Raw genomic sequence first — 14002 nt, 5'->3', positions numbered from 1 at the left:
GGTTGGCTTCAGCCAACACTGCATGCCCTAGTCAGGCTGGATTTTTTTCATAGCCACTGGCAGGTACAACTCCGCTATGGTAAGTCTGTGTGCACCCACAGCATGGGTGGCTCTCAGGAAGCCACCGATGGTACATTAATAAATCCCATTTCAGTGCCCCAGATAGCTGAGGTAACGTGAGATAAAATACAGGTTGGCTTCGGCCCACAATCCATGCCCTAGTCAGTCTGGGTTGTTTTTTTTTGAGCCAGATACGTAGAACACCGCGATGGAAAAACTTAGTGCACCCATACTATGCACAGACCCCTGTAATATTCCTGTAGCAAAGGTATAAGCTGACCCCATTAACAGTTATGTTGCAGAAGTCTAGGGAGACCCCAGTAACATTTCTGTAGTTACAGTATAGACAGACCCCAGTAACATTTCCGTAGCAGCAGTATAGGCAGAGCCCAGTAACATTTCAGTAGCAGCAGTATAGGCAGAGCCCAGTATAAGTAACATTTCAGTGGTAACAGTATAGACAGACCCCAGTAACATTTCAGTTGCAGCAGTATAGGCAGAGCCCAGTAACATTTCAGTAGTAACAGTATAGACAGACCCCAGTAAAATTTCCATAGCAGCAGTATAGGCATAGCCTAGTATTAGTAACATTTCAGTAGTAACAGTATAGACAGACCCCAGTAACATTTCAGTTGCAGCAGTATAGGCAGAGCCCAGTAACATTTCCGTAGCAGCCGTATAGGCAGAGCCCAGTATTAGTAACATTTCAGTAGTAACAGTATAGACAGACCCCAGTAACATTTCAGTAGCAGCAGTATAGGCAGAGCCCAGTATTAGTAATATTTCAGTAGTAACAGTATAGACAGACCCCAGTTACATTTCAGTTGCAGCAGTATAGGCAGAGCCCAGTAACATTTCAGTAGTAACAGTATAGACAGACCCCAGTAACATTTCAGTTGCAGCAGTATAGGCAGAGCCCAGTATTAGTAACATTTCAGTAGTAACAGTATAGACAGACCCCAGTAACATTTCAGTTGCAGCAGTATAGGTAGAGCCCAGTATTAGTAACATTTCAGTAGTAACAGTATAGACAGACCCCAGTAACATTTCTCTTGCCGCAGTATAGGCAGAGCCCAGTATTAGTAACATTTCAGTAGTAACAGTATAGACAGACCCCAGTAACATTTCAGTTGCAGCAGTATAGGCAGAGCCCAGTAACATTTCAGTAGTAACAGTATAGACAGACCCCAGTAACATTTCAGTAGCAGCAGTATAGGCAGAGCCCAGTATTAGTAACATTTCAGTAGTAACAGTATAGACAGACCCAGTAACATTTCAGTTGCAGCAGTATAGGCAGGGCATCGGTCACGACAAACTCCTCAGGTGGGAGAGGAACCAATTTTTCCCAATCAAGGCAGGGGCCCGAGAACAGTTCCTGGGAGTCTGTCTGCTCATCAGAATGTGTCATTTTCATGGAGTGAGGAGGCTGGGAGGAAGGAGGAGCAGCAGCAAGAGGATTCAGAGTTGCAGCAGTGGACGGCGTAGAAGACTGGGTGGTCGATACATTGCTGGATGCACTTTCTGCCATCCACGATAGGACCTGCTCACACTGCTCATTTTGTAATAAAGGTCTACCACGTGGACCCATAAATTGTGATATGAAGCTGGGGACCCCAGAAACTTTCCTCTCTCCTAATCCCGCAGCAGCCGGCTGCGATTCACCTGGACCAGGAACTCGGCCTATGCCCACACCCTCACTTGGAACTCTGCGTCCTCACCCGCGTCCACGTCCTCTAGCCCTACCCCTCAGCATGCTGGATTACGAATAGAGCAGACACTGAGCGGTGTAAAGAATTTTGTCAATTATTGGCGTGCAGTTGGTGGCTGACAGCGGTTATGTAACACAAACTGCAGCCAGAAATAAATTATACGGAAGGCTGCAAGCAGGCCTAGCTGTGCAATAGTGATGCACCTCAACTCCCAGCAGCCACGCAGTTAAATGCACACGGTCACAGGTAGCCCTAAGAAGGAGTTTTTTATTTTTTTATTTTTTTGAAATGCAGTGCAGGCTATATAGCGTGTATCTGACTTTCCCTCTATCGGGGGCTGTTGCCGTACGCTGTGTGTGCCGTTGACGGCACACACAGAGCGGTGTAAAAATGTTTTGATTTATTGGCGTGCAGTTGGAGGCAGACAGCGCTTATGTTACGCAAACTGCAGCCAGAAATAAATTATACAGAAGGCTGCAAGCAGGCCTAGCTGTGCAATATACAATAGTGATGCACCTCAACTCCCAGCAGCCACGCAGTTAAATGCAAACGGTCACAAGAAGCCCTAAGAAGGAGTTTTACATTTTTTTTTACTTTTTGAAATGCAATGCGGGCTATATAGCATGTATCTGACTTTCCCTCTATCGGGGGTTGTCGCCGTACGCTGTGCGTGCAGTTGACGGCACACACAGAGCGGTGTAAAAAAATTTTGAATTATTGGCGTGCAGTTGGAGGCAGACAGCGCTTATGTTACGCAAACTGCAGCCAGAAATAAATTATACGGAAGGCTGCAAGCAGGCCTAGCTGTGCAATAGTGAGGTACTGCAACTCCCAGCAGCCATGGAGTTAAATGCACACGGTCACAGGTAGCCCTAAGAAGGACCGTTGGGGTTCTTGTACACAGGATTCCACACTACCACTGTCCCTGCCTCACCAGCACTCTCCCTATAGTATGTAGTACAGACTGCAGCCTGAGAACGCTATAGCCTGCATGCCCGATATAAAAAAAAAATGTGCAAAACTGCTACCAGCAGCCACAACAGTAATGCACTAGGTCAGATGTGGCCCTAAGAAGGACCGCTGTGGTTCTTGTAGACAGAATTCTACACTACCACTGTCCCTGCCTCACCACCACTCTCCCTATACTATGTAGTACAGACTGCAGCCTGGTAACGCTATAGCCTGCACGCCCGATATAAAAAAAAAATGTGCAAAACTGCTACCAGCAGCCACAACAGTAATGCACTAGGTCAGATGTGGCCCTAAGAAGGACCGTTGGGGTTCTTGTAGACGCTAACACTCTCCCTATAGCACCAGTAGCGCTCTCCCTAATCTCTGCCAGCGTGTGTCTGAGGCGAGCAGCGGGCGGGACTGCTTTATATACTAGGCGGTCACTTGATCTCGCCAGCCACTCACTGCAGGGGGGTGGGATAGGGCTGGAACGTCACAGGAGGAAGTTGTAATGCCTTCCCTGTGTTTCTATTGGCCAAAAAATGGCGCAAAACTTTCAGGGAAGGAAATGGAATTGACTCGAGTGTCGCGTGGTGCTCGTCTCGAGTAACGAGCATCTAGAGTACCCTAATACTCGAACGAGCATCAAGCTCGGACGAGTACGCTCGCTCATCTCTAGTGATTATGAATATGACGATACCATATTAAAAGCACAAAAAAGGGGTTTTTTTAAATTTTTTCTCTTTTTTCTACATTATTTGCACTTTTTTTTTTTTTTTACACAATTTATTACACCTATGAATGCTATGATAAAGCATCGCAGGACTTCTTATACATTTCAACATTAATTTTTTATAAACTTACCTGGAATTGTTTGGAAAAACCACCAGTAATATTTTTTGGGAATTTCAGATCTTGAAAGAGAGATATGGATATATGTTAACTAAAATGTTTATGTTAATTGAAATAAATGGACTCTGTTAGTGGTTTCTCATCCTTACTTTTTTAGATTAAAACAAGAAGAAAAGTATAAAAAAAAAGACGAAATACTAATTACAATCATAGAAAACAACAGATGTGTCCTTAACTGACATATCCCAAGATGACTGGCATGAGATGTTAAACAACCATGACAAAATGTACACATCTGACGGATGCCATCTGTTTGCTGCCACAATAGGCTTCCATGTTAAATAATTTATACATTTAACATACATGTTTTTATAATGAATGTCTGTGCCAGATGCCTCTGATGGATGCCATCCATCAGCTATCCTTCACACAGACTGTAGGCTCCCATGTTTAAAAAAACAACACATACATTTAATGTATACTTTTAGTAGTACTGTGATTATATTGAATCAGTATTATGACAAATTGTATAACTTAGATTGTGTTCACACCCCGTTTCAGCTTTCATTCTGGGTTCCCATCCTCTGATTCTGTCCAGACCGCCTAAAACCACATACATACAGAATCCTGGGTGGAACTATAGGCTTACTTTAGTAAAATGGGGACAAAAATAGTAATAGCTTAAGGTTCTGTCCAGGGTTCCATCTGGATGCTGTTTTCGACAATATAGACAGAATCCTTGGACAAAAACCTAGGACTGAACCTGAAATGTGGTGTGAACACATCCTTAACAAAATTCAGTCAAGGTTACAGTGGACACATTTATGTAATTGCCCGAGCCTATATTATATGGTGCCACAAGACAGGGAAGCACAAGAAACCGGCAAGTAAGCGTCACAATAAAACTAATAATTAGTGATGAGCAATTAGTGGAATAATCAATTCGTGTTGGGATCGGAACAATTTCACCAAAATCATCATGAATCAAAACAGCCGATTACGATTGCTATTAAAGTCAATGGACGTAAAAATCAAGGTCATTAATTTGCCCTACAGAAGGTCCCCAATGCAGCCAAAGCCCACCAAATGGCATGGGAATACAGCCACACATCTGGGGAACACTGTTCTTCCTAAAAATTGGTAAACATAGTCTACAGTGGTGTGGGGGTCACTTGTAGAACATGTCGTATCAGTAAACACAAAAGAAGGCCCACATAAAGTCTTCTAGATAAAAACAATTATGCCAAGGGAGACATTGATTCTTTTAAAAACATTGTCGTAAATTTTCAAAAGACAAATTCTTCCAGGTGAACAGAATTCCCAAGCACGGGCCTTCTCCAAGGATAATCTGCTGAGTTATAGCTGTTTCTTGTGCTTCAGAAAATTTTTGTTTTAGGAGAAGGAGGAGGAAGCATAGCGGAAGCAGGAGAAAGAGAGCAGCAGCACCTTAAAGACGGAGTGTTACTTGTAGAAACATGAGAGCTATAGCTGTGTATTTCCATATTGACATATTGTTCATTTGGGGGAAAGTAGGCAAAAGAAATAATGCAGAAGTAGAAAAAGGAGAGCCACAGCACCATCACCACTACCAGCAACAACAACACCATGAAGGCACAGTGTGATCTTTTATATAAATCTATGATCAGTCATATGTAATTAAAAATTACCAGTGGATTCAGCCATGGGGATGCAGAAGTCAGGTGAAATACAAGTCTGATTCATTTTTGAAAAATGTCAGTTTTCACTACCCCAGCTATGCTGAATACCCTTTCTGATAGCATACTGGCAGCAGGCAGACAAGCACCTCTTAAGCATGCTGTGCAAGCTCCAGCCTTTTGTCTAGCTTAGACACCAAGAAGTCAAAGAGGCCAACGCCAATTCTGAGTATACCCGCGCAGCAGCTGACATACTCTTGGACCATCATGAATAAGTGAATCCTACCCTATGCTGTTGCTTTAGACTGCAAACAGGCTTAAAATACTATGGCATACCTCTGTTAGGCTTCCCCTGCCACTGGTGGGGGTCTGCTGAGGCGGCTTCCTGCTCATCTGCCATGAGCCATGAGTTGCGATCCATTGAGGATGCATCCCCGTGGCCATAGGGAAATGCTCTGTTTAAGCTTTGTAACAGTCTCTCCTAATACTGCTGCATTTTGATGTTCCTCTCCACTGCCAGAATAAGATTTTTCATTTTGGCCTTGTAGCAGGAATCAAGGAGGGTGGCCATCTAGTAATGATCTGATGTTTTGATGTGGGCTATGTGACACCCCTTCTGAAAGCACTGCAGCATAAAAGCACCCATATGTCTTAAGAGTGCCTAAGCATGATGGCCCACATTCCTTAGGGTCGGGCCTTAGAGTGTCTTCCAGCTGGTCCCGCCATCCATGTGGAATAGCTGGGGTTATTAATGAATGGAAAGAACATTGCTTAGCCCCCTCCACTTCCTTTGTACCTATAATATCTCCCTCCTCTTCTTCCTCCTCCTGCTCTTTCTGCTTTATACTTCTCCCATGGGTGGAGAAATGTCCTCTATTCTGCCTGATATACTCTTAAACTAAAAATACTTTTAACTTTAACACATCTAATTTTAATTTCCATTGTAATGATTACATTTATTTTGAGGTGGAATGTACAGTTATAGATACTCAGAAGGATATTTATTAGTGCATTGAAAACAAATTTGCAATTATGCTTTGGAATTAACATAATGTGTATAACTCACCCATCATCTCTAAAAACTTTAGGAAAGACGCAGGAGAGAGTACTAAGAGGTGTGATGGAAAACATATAAATGTTGACTGCATGGCCAGCACTATGGAGAACTGTAAGACAAAGAGGCAATAGTAGCACATGATACACTCTTAGGGCTCAGTCACACAGGCGCATCGGCATCCATACACCGGCGCCGATGCGCCCGTGTGACTGTAAGAAGGAGACGGACATACCTGAAGACGGCCGTCTCTCTGTAGCGGCGGAGGAAAGAACATGTTACCGGCTTCATTGCCGGTCACATGTTCTTTCCTCTGGCGCTGCAGAGAGACGGCCGCCCTCGGATACGTCCGTCTCCTTCCTGCTGTCACACGGGCGCATTGGCGCCAGTGTACAGATGCCGATGCGCCCGTGTGACTGAGCCCTTATAATAATACCAGTAAGAACTTTCAATCTAGATGGAATGAAAGGAGTAACACAAACATTTATAACCCCTATCACTGTATTTACCCTCGGACTAAACTCTTCACATGCATGTTCATTATATCCTGTTACTCATGGTACAGAAAGATGCCGACCTCATAAAGAGCACCTAATTGTAACATATCACACAAACTATGATCCTGCTGGTGGATCTCCAAATGGCACAAATGTTATTATTTCATTAAGAAATCAAACAATGAATAAACTATTCATTCTTGCACTACTTTTTATTTTTCAAATACAGTTCTATATCTCCAGATAGTTAGTACTAACCTGTTAATATAACAGCAGTGTTTGCAATAAGTCGGTGAAAATCCACTGCAGCGTCAAAAGGAATATACTGATTTAAGAAGGTCTCCCGAAGAAAAGTGATGAGATTGCGACACATAGTGAGCAGTATGTAGGAAAACAGAAATGAAATACTTGCAGCTGTTCCCCGGGATACAATGATGCCTGGTAATGTCACTTCACCAATGCCTGAGTGCTGCGACTCAAAAGCATAATCTGCAAGCAAAGTAGGGAATTTATCTTAATCCTCATTGTATAACTATGGCAATAAAGTATTCTAATTCAATGTATGTGTTTACTACAAAACCATTGCTTCTTGTACGGTAATTGGAGTTGGGGTTGAGTATAAAGACAAACATTTGTCTGTTAGATCAGGCAAAACACACCAATCTTCCATTGGGGATATATATTTTTTAAGTGTACCTATCTTTTCAGATGACTTCTCTTCAATGTGTGTACATGACGAGTAATATTCTTTCAGGCCATTATATGACTTACATTGTGCATTTTTCTCCATTTTCCCATCTCCAGGCTAGATATCTCATTCTCTATTCTCTCAGGACTGGTGGGACTTGCTGCTGCTGTGCTATGTGAGCTATGTTCGATAGACTGTGCCCAGAGAACTGCAGAGATTCTGGTCTTTAAAGGGGTTGTCCCGAGGCAGCAAGTGGGTCTGTACACTTCTGCATGGCCATAATAATGCACTTTGTAATGTACATTGTGCATTAATTATGAGCCATGCAGAAGTTATAAAAAGTTTTATACTTACCTGTTCCGTTGCTGGCGTCCTCGTCTCCATGGTGCCGACTAATTTTCGCCCTCCGATGGCCAAATTAGCCGCGCTTGCGCAGTCCGGGTCTTCTGCAGTCTTCTATGGGGCTCCGTGTAGCTCCGTGTAGCTCCGCCCCGTCACGTGCCGATTCCAGCCAATCAGGAGGCTGGAATCGGCAGTGGACCGCACAGAAGAGCTGCGGTCCACGGAGGAAGAGGCCATCTTCAGCGGTGAGTAGAGAAGTCACCGGAGCGCGGGGATTCAGGTAAGCGCTCCGGTGAGCTTTCTTTACCTCCCTGCATCGGGGTTGTCTCGCGCCGAACGGGGGGGGGGTTGAAAAAAAAAAAAACCCGTTTCGGCGCGGGACAACCCCTTTAACTGTCTGTTACACACAGAGAGACTTAACCTCATCATGTAGTAGTGTGCAGCAAGAATTATAATGCAGATATCTCAGCATTAGCTCCAGCATTCTCGTTTATGTGTCTTTTCCTCTCTGCTCTCTGCATATAGCTCAATGAGCAGTATGACTGCCATTATCATGTCTATATAGTAAGCTTAGTTCTATTACCATATCTATCTGCTATGCAATGTTTCTCATATTATATCTATGCAGTTCAGCTTGCAAAGGCATACCTTTAAGCTGTTGAGCCCCATTGAAAAGTTTGTTACAGGGCTTTCCAATTATAATGCTTTAATTATACTACTGGTCCCTTCATATGGGGGAGAGAGACCTCATAGGCCCCCTAAGGATTCAGAACCTGGGTGTGACCCCATCCTCTGCATCCACTATAATTATGTCTCTGGCTTTGGTTCTGGTGCTGTTTTATAAAAGTGTCTCTAATGTGCTGCCTGGTGTATTTTTTTATTTGGGGATGGGGAAAAAATATATGATTTTAGACTTGTGCCCCTGATGTTATAGACTCAAGAAGAGATGCAGCAGAAAGTTCTGAGGGGACCACAGCCAGCAACCATGAGGATTAACTGTGTGTGTGTGTGGGGGGGGGGGGGGGGGTTGTTTACACAGGTCAACCCTCACATTTTTTTTACCAATCAGTCTATATAAATGCACTAGAGAACAGTGGAGAAGGGTAAAACAGGGGAGAATTAAGTGAATCATTATTGTATGATGACTACAAACACAATAAGCTGCAGAAGGTCCTTAATTAAAAAAGCAACATTCTTGAATGTTTTATATCTTAAGAATACTGACAAAAATTCCCTCTTTTTACTGACTATTCATAAATTTGCAAATGCTTAGCACCACGGCTGAGTTTCTGTCACTTCTCTACATTAGGATGTGAAATAAGGCCAAAATGATTATACTCTGGGCCCCCCAATAAAACAAAATATCAAGTACTCTAGCCATAATACTTACAGTAAGCTTTCTCTAGGAACAACCCTGCAGAAATTCCATAGAATATGACCACACAGACTATATGGCGCCGGTAATTCTCAATAAAACGCTTAATCTCCTGTATTTTTTGATGCACTTTACTTCTTTGGTATTTTTCCTTTTTGGCCTCTGTGTATAAACGGTTTTCTTCTAAAGTAGTAGATAAACTTCGGAAAGAAAATGTTGTCAGGATGTTTGATATATTCCAAGATGTAGTAAAACTCTTTATGACTTAAAGACAGACATCTACTTCACATAAGGTGTAACATTAAGTAAAGCACAAGACTAACAAGTCACATTTCAGACATTGTCAGAGCATTAATCAATCATAAATGTACAGTATTATATAGTGAAGCTCTTCCTACCAAGTTATCTTAAGTGTCAATTGAAGGATACCTTGTGTTGACATGTCATAGTTTTGATTGGTGGAGTTTCAGAGCCTGAGATCCCCACCAATTGCTTGAAATGAAGGGAAGGAAGTGTTCAGTTGAGTACTGTGTCCCTCTGGTTGTGATTGGCTTCGCACGGCTCTCCTCCGAGCATTGGGTGTGCCAGGTACAGACTGATATACTTTCTATGGATCCATACACTGCACATTCGGCACTCTGAATAGAGCCAAGCAAAACCAATCATGGCCGAAGGAGTGAAGTGATCAGCCAATTGATAATGATGTCAGCGTCTGGACTCCCACCGAGCAAACCGTCTGACCTTACTATGACATGTCAAAGTTTTTATGAAATAAAGTTAAGTTTTAAATACACATAGAAAAATTCAGTTAGGATTCGGGATTCAGGACATTATTTTCATTGCACAGAATATAGAATACATACTCTTTTTTATCACCTATTGCTTCAATACAGGAAACTCTCCTGAACATTTCATTGTAGACCTCTGATCCATCCATACCTGTGAAATAAACACAACCCTGTTATCCAAAAAATGATGTATTACACGGGTGCTAATGTAAGTCTTGTGACAAGACACCAAATATAACTACATGATGGCAAGTTACAGGATGTAAAGGGCTAAAAAAGTGTCTGATTTTTTTTCCCCGAAACACCACCACTCTTGTCCATGCACTAGTCTAGTATTGTAGCTCAGGCCCATAGACATAAGCTGCAATAGCGGATCGAGTCCATAGACAAAGAATGGTGCAGAAAAATCCATATGTTAATTGACAGTGCTGGAGTGAAAATATCATTTATTTTATATTCCCATGTGGTGGATTTGTTGCAGGCATTTCTGTGACTGCAAATCAGTTCCATTCATTTGGATAGGGCTGTTTTGCTAGCAAGAACATGGATTTCTACAAACCCATTGAAATGAATGGAGCATTCGCAGAAATTTCTGCCACAAATCCGCAATGCCCTAACACTAACCATCAACAGTTTGTCAAGGTTCTGCATGTTTGGTCTTTGTAGAGCGATCTATCAAAATTTGAACTAGGATATATTTTATTGTCATTCCATATTCTCAAACTACTCTCATTCTCAGTGGGCCCAAGATCTAGCATTATAATTAGAGATGAGCGAACGTACTCTTTTCGGGTGTTTTTGCACTCGAGCACCGCATTTTCCGAGTAACTGACTACTCGGACGAAAAGATTCGGGGGCGCCGGGGGTGAGCGGGGGGTTGCAGAGGGGAGTGGGGAGAGAGAGAGCTCCCCCTGTTCCCCACTGCTACCCCCTGCTTCACCACGCCGCCCCCGCACCCCCCGAATCGTTTCGTCCGAGTAGTCAGTTACTCGGAAAAAGCAGTGCTCAAGTGCAAAAACACCCGAAACGATTGCGTTCGCTCATCTCTAATTATAATGCGTCCCATATTTATCACTTTTCTGGAGTTTAACCCTTTCCAATCCAATTTGTATCCTGGTTTTCCTAGGGGGCTTACTCTTTTTCTGTAATTATACAACGGCGCTATCTGCTGGCTAAAGCCAGTACTGCATGAGGTGACACATTGGATAGCAGAGAGCCTGGCAATATACAGTAAGAGAACCCCGACAGACGTCTTCCAACATCAGAGCTGTACAGCCTTAAATCATAATGTCTTTAGACATCAGACAGTGAATTGGAAAGGGTTAATGCTAAAATAACCTAATAATTCTCATTGCTGATATGGCCTTTGTGCTAACAGGATAGGACATAATGTAGTAAATATCTAGAAGGTGGTCAGCCTCAGAAAAATTCCCACTTGTTGCTCCAAAAACTTCACCCTGAAACCCCTCTCAGTCATATGGCTATGTCCACTTTTCTGAATGGACCCATTTTAAAAGGCATCATCTATGACATGACATTCTGGGTTATTGGAAACTGCATGTACGTGTCTGTATAACACACCTTTAAACTTAAGCTTTGTAAAACGCAGTTCTTTGTCATGATCTCTCAGCAGGAAATGGAAATCTTCCCAAGTTAACTCATTCTTATTTTCAAATCCTGCCTCCTTAAACATAACTTCTATTGCTTCCTCCACTTGATCTTTAGTAAGGCAGTTGTTAGAGAGTTCAATGAAAGATCTGCAAGAAATAGCAACATATTATTTTCATTTTACATGGCCTGTCTGCACAGAGATATGATATCCAGCCACACCCATTGATTTTGGGGCCTTTTGATGTTGGAGGAAAGAGATTGAGCTTGCTGGATTTCAACATACCCCATCAGTTGTTTCCACTGGAGAAAAGCTACTGCCATAGGTATTCCAAGCATGCATTTTATGGTGGACCTGGGAGAAATAGTATTAGCCCAATTGCGCTTTCAACCTACAGCTATTTCATGTGTATCATATGACTGCTTTAGGCCGCTTGCAAGCGAACGGGTCAGATTCCACATACGGGAGCCTGCAGTGAAATCCGACCCTGTGCCCAGGCGGCGTCCACGCATACCTGTCACTTGTCTTCTTTCTCTGTACTGCGGGTGGTTCGGATGGCTCGCCGTTAAACATGCAAAGTACAGTTTGTTTTTCTAAATCCCTGCTTGTTCCGCGTCTTCGCCTAACGATGACGCGGAATCTGCAACCTTTCCACAATGTCAATTGCAGAAGGGCCACAGGTCAGACAGCTTCTATTGACTTCAATGGAAGTCATCCACACGAAATCTGGGCAAAAATAGAACATCGTAATTGATTTCCGCTTGTGTGCAGGAAGAAGTGCTTTTCCATAGCATGCTATGAACGGTATTTGCTGCAGATCTGTGGTGCGGATGCTGACCGCGGATTCGGCAATGCAAATCTGTTTGCATGCATGCGGCGTTAAACCACTTTCATTTGGACATTTTTGGTCAATATTTCTCATCAGTGTTTGTAAGCCAAAAAAGGGGTGTGTTCAAACAGAAAAGGTGAAAATACATTCATTATGCTTTTTCTCCATTGATGTTCCAATATTGTTTTTGACTTACAAATATTTATGCAAAATACATCTATATGAAAGTGGCCTTGGTCTCCGAAACCAGATGCATTCCATTAGTGAGGATGTAACCATATTACAACAAAATGTAGAAATCTAGCCTGAATTTGCATTGAAAGTTGTCAAAATTTTGATGTAAAGAAATGGCTTCAGTAAGGACGCTCTACCATTGTATGAGATGCAAAGGGTTTAAATGCATCCCTTTAGTTTAGTCTAAGGTTGGGTTCACACAGGGCAGATTTGCTGCGGTTTTGCCGCGGATTGCCGTTGCACATCCGCACTGCGGCAAAACCACTGTGTTTGCAGTGCAATGCAGCACAAATGAGATTTGCCAAAAAGCTGTTCTCACAGGACGTATTTTTTCCGCACAGCCGTAGTACGGAAATGCAACTGCGCCGCGGTTTTCAAAGATGCAGCATGTTCATTCTTTGGTCTTTTCCGCAGCGCTTTTTTGTCCATAGACCTCTATGGACGCAGCCAAAGCAGCACCAAATACGCGACAAATGCGCAACAAAAAGTGCTGCGGAAAAAAACGCGTGCAAAATCTGCAAGCCTAAATTAACCTTTGAAGCGGTTTTGCCGCAGAAGCAGTTCTTCTGTGGCAAAACCGCAACACAAAAACCACAGGAAAACCGCGGCAAATCTGCCCTGTGTGAACCCAGCCTAAATCTGCCATTGTACAGGTTACAACAAACAAAGTTAGAGTTTGTCAACGCTGGCATTTTGGTTCTCTCAGTCTGCTGGTAAAAATAAATGTTTTTATGGGTCTCATTAACCCCTTAAGGACCAGGCTGTTTTGTACATAAAGGAGCGGACACTTTTTAAGGATTTTACCCATGTGGTGGTTTTACTGCTACATTTTTCTTTTTTCAGCTAACAAAATTATTTTTGCTGCATTTTTTTTTTCGTGGCACATATGGCTATTTTTTATATCTTTTTTCACAGATTTTTATTTCTGTTTTCCTAGTTTTATTGGGGGTAACAAGCTAAAACAATACATTTTTTATATTTGTATTTTATTCTTTAAATATTTTTAAACTTATTTTTGTAACAATTTTTTCTACTATCTATGTTCCCCATGATGTCATATGAAGACTTCTGGGGAACTTTCACAGTTTTTTTTTTTTTCACTTTTCCACTGTAGCTGGGGAATCCATCAGAGCCCCAGTTACAGGGAAAAACATCCCTCCATCTAGGACCTTGCAGCTCTTTTGTGACAGAGGGCACCCAGGGGTCATGTGATCATCGGGTCACATAGTGGAAATAATACTTCCACTTTCACTGTTTAGTACATAGCACTCAATGAGGGCTATGTAACCTGGAAAGGTGAAGATAGAAGTGGTTAATTGCAGCAGCAGATGCTTTAATCCTAAACTGTACTTCTGCTAT

The 14002-nt window shown here is 42.6% G+C and overlaps 1 protein-coding gene across 1 annotated transcript in view; it reads right to left on the bottom strand.

Annotated features, from left to right (window-relative positions):
* Nucleotides 1–14002, bottom strand: part of LOC136612257 (dual oxidase 1-like) — a 128010-nt gene that overhangs the window by 30777 nt on the left and 83231 nt on the right. The window contains exons 21-26 of the mRNA XM_066592474.1: nt 11553–11728; nt 10047–10122; nt 9199–9383; nt 7037–7267; nt 6294–6393; nt 3585–3634 (exon numbers count right to left, since the gene is read on the bottom strand). Of these exons, the coding sequence (XP_066448571.1) occupies nt 3585–3634; nt 6294–6393; nt 7037–7267; nt 9199–9383; nt 10047–10122; nt 11553–11728 (818 nt within the window). The remainder of the gene's footprint in view (nt 1–3584; nt 3635–6293; nt 6394–7036; nt 7268–9198; nt 9384–10046; nt 10123–11552; nt 11729–14002) is intronic.

This window comes from Eleutherodactylus coqui, chromosome 2 (assembly GCF_035609145.1).
Source record: "Eleutherodactylus coqui strain aEleCoq1 chromosome 2, aEleCoq1.hap1, whole genome shotgun sequence".
NCBI lineage: Eukaryota > Metazoa > Chordata > Amphibia > Anura > Eleutherodactylidae > Eleutherodactylus > Eleutherodactylus coqui.
The sequence above is the reverse complement of the archived record's forward strand: the minus strand, read 5'-3'. Positions and strand labels throughout refer to the sequence as shown.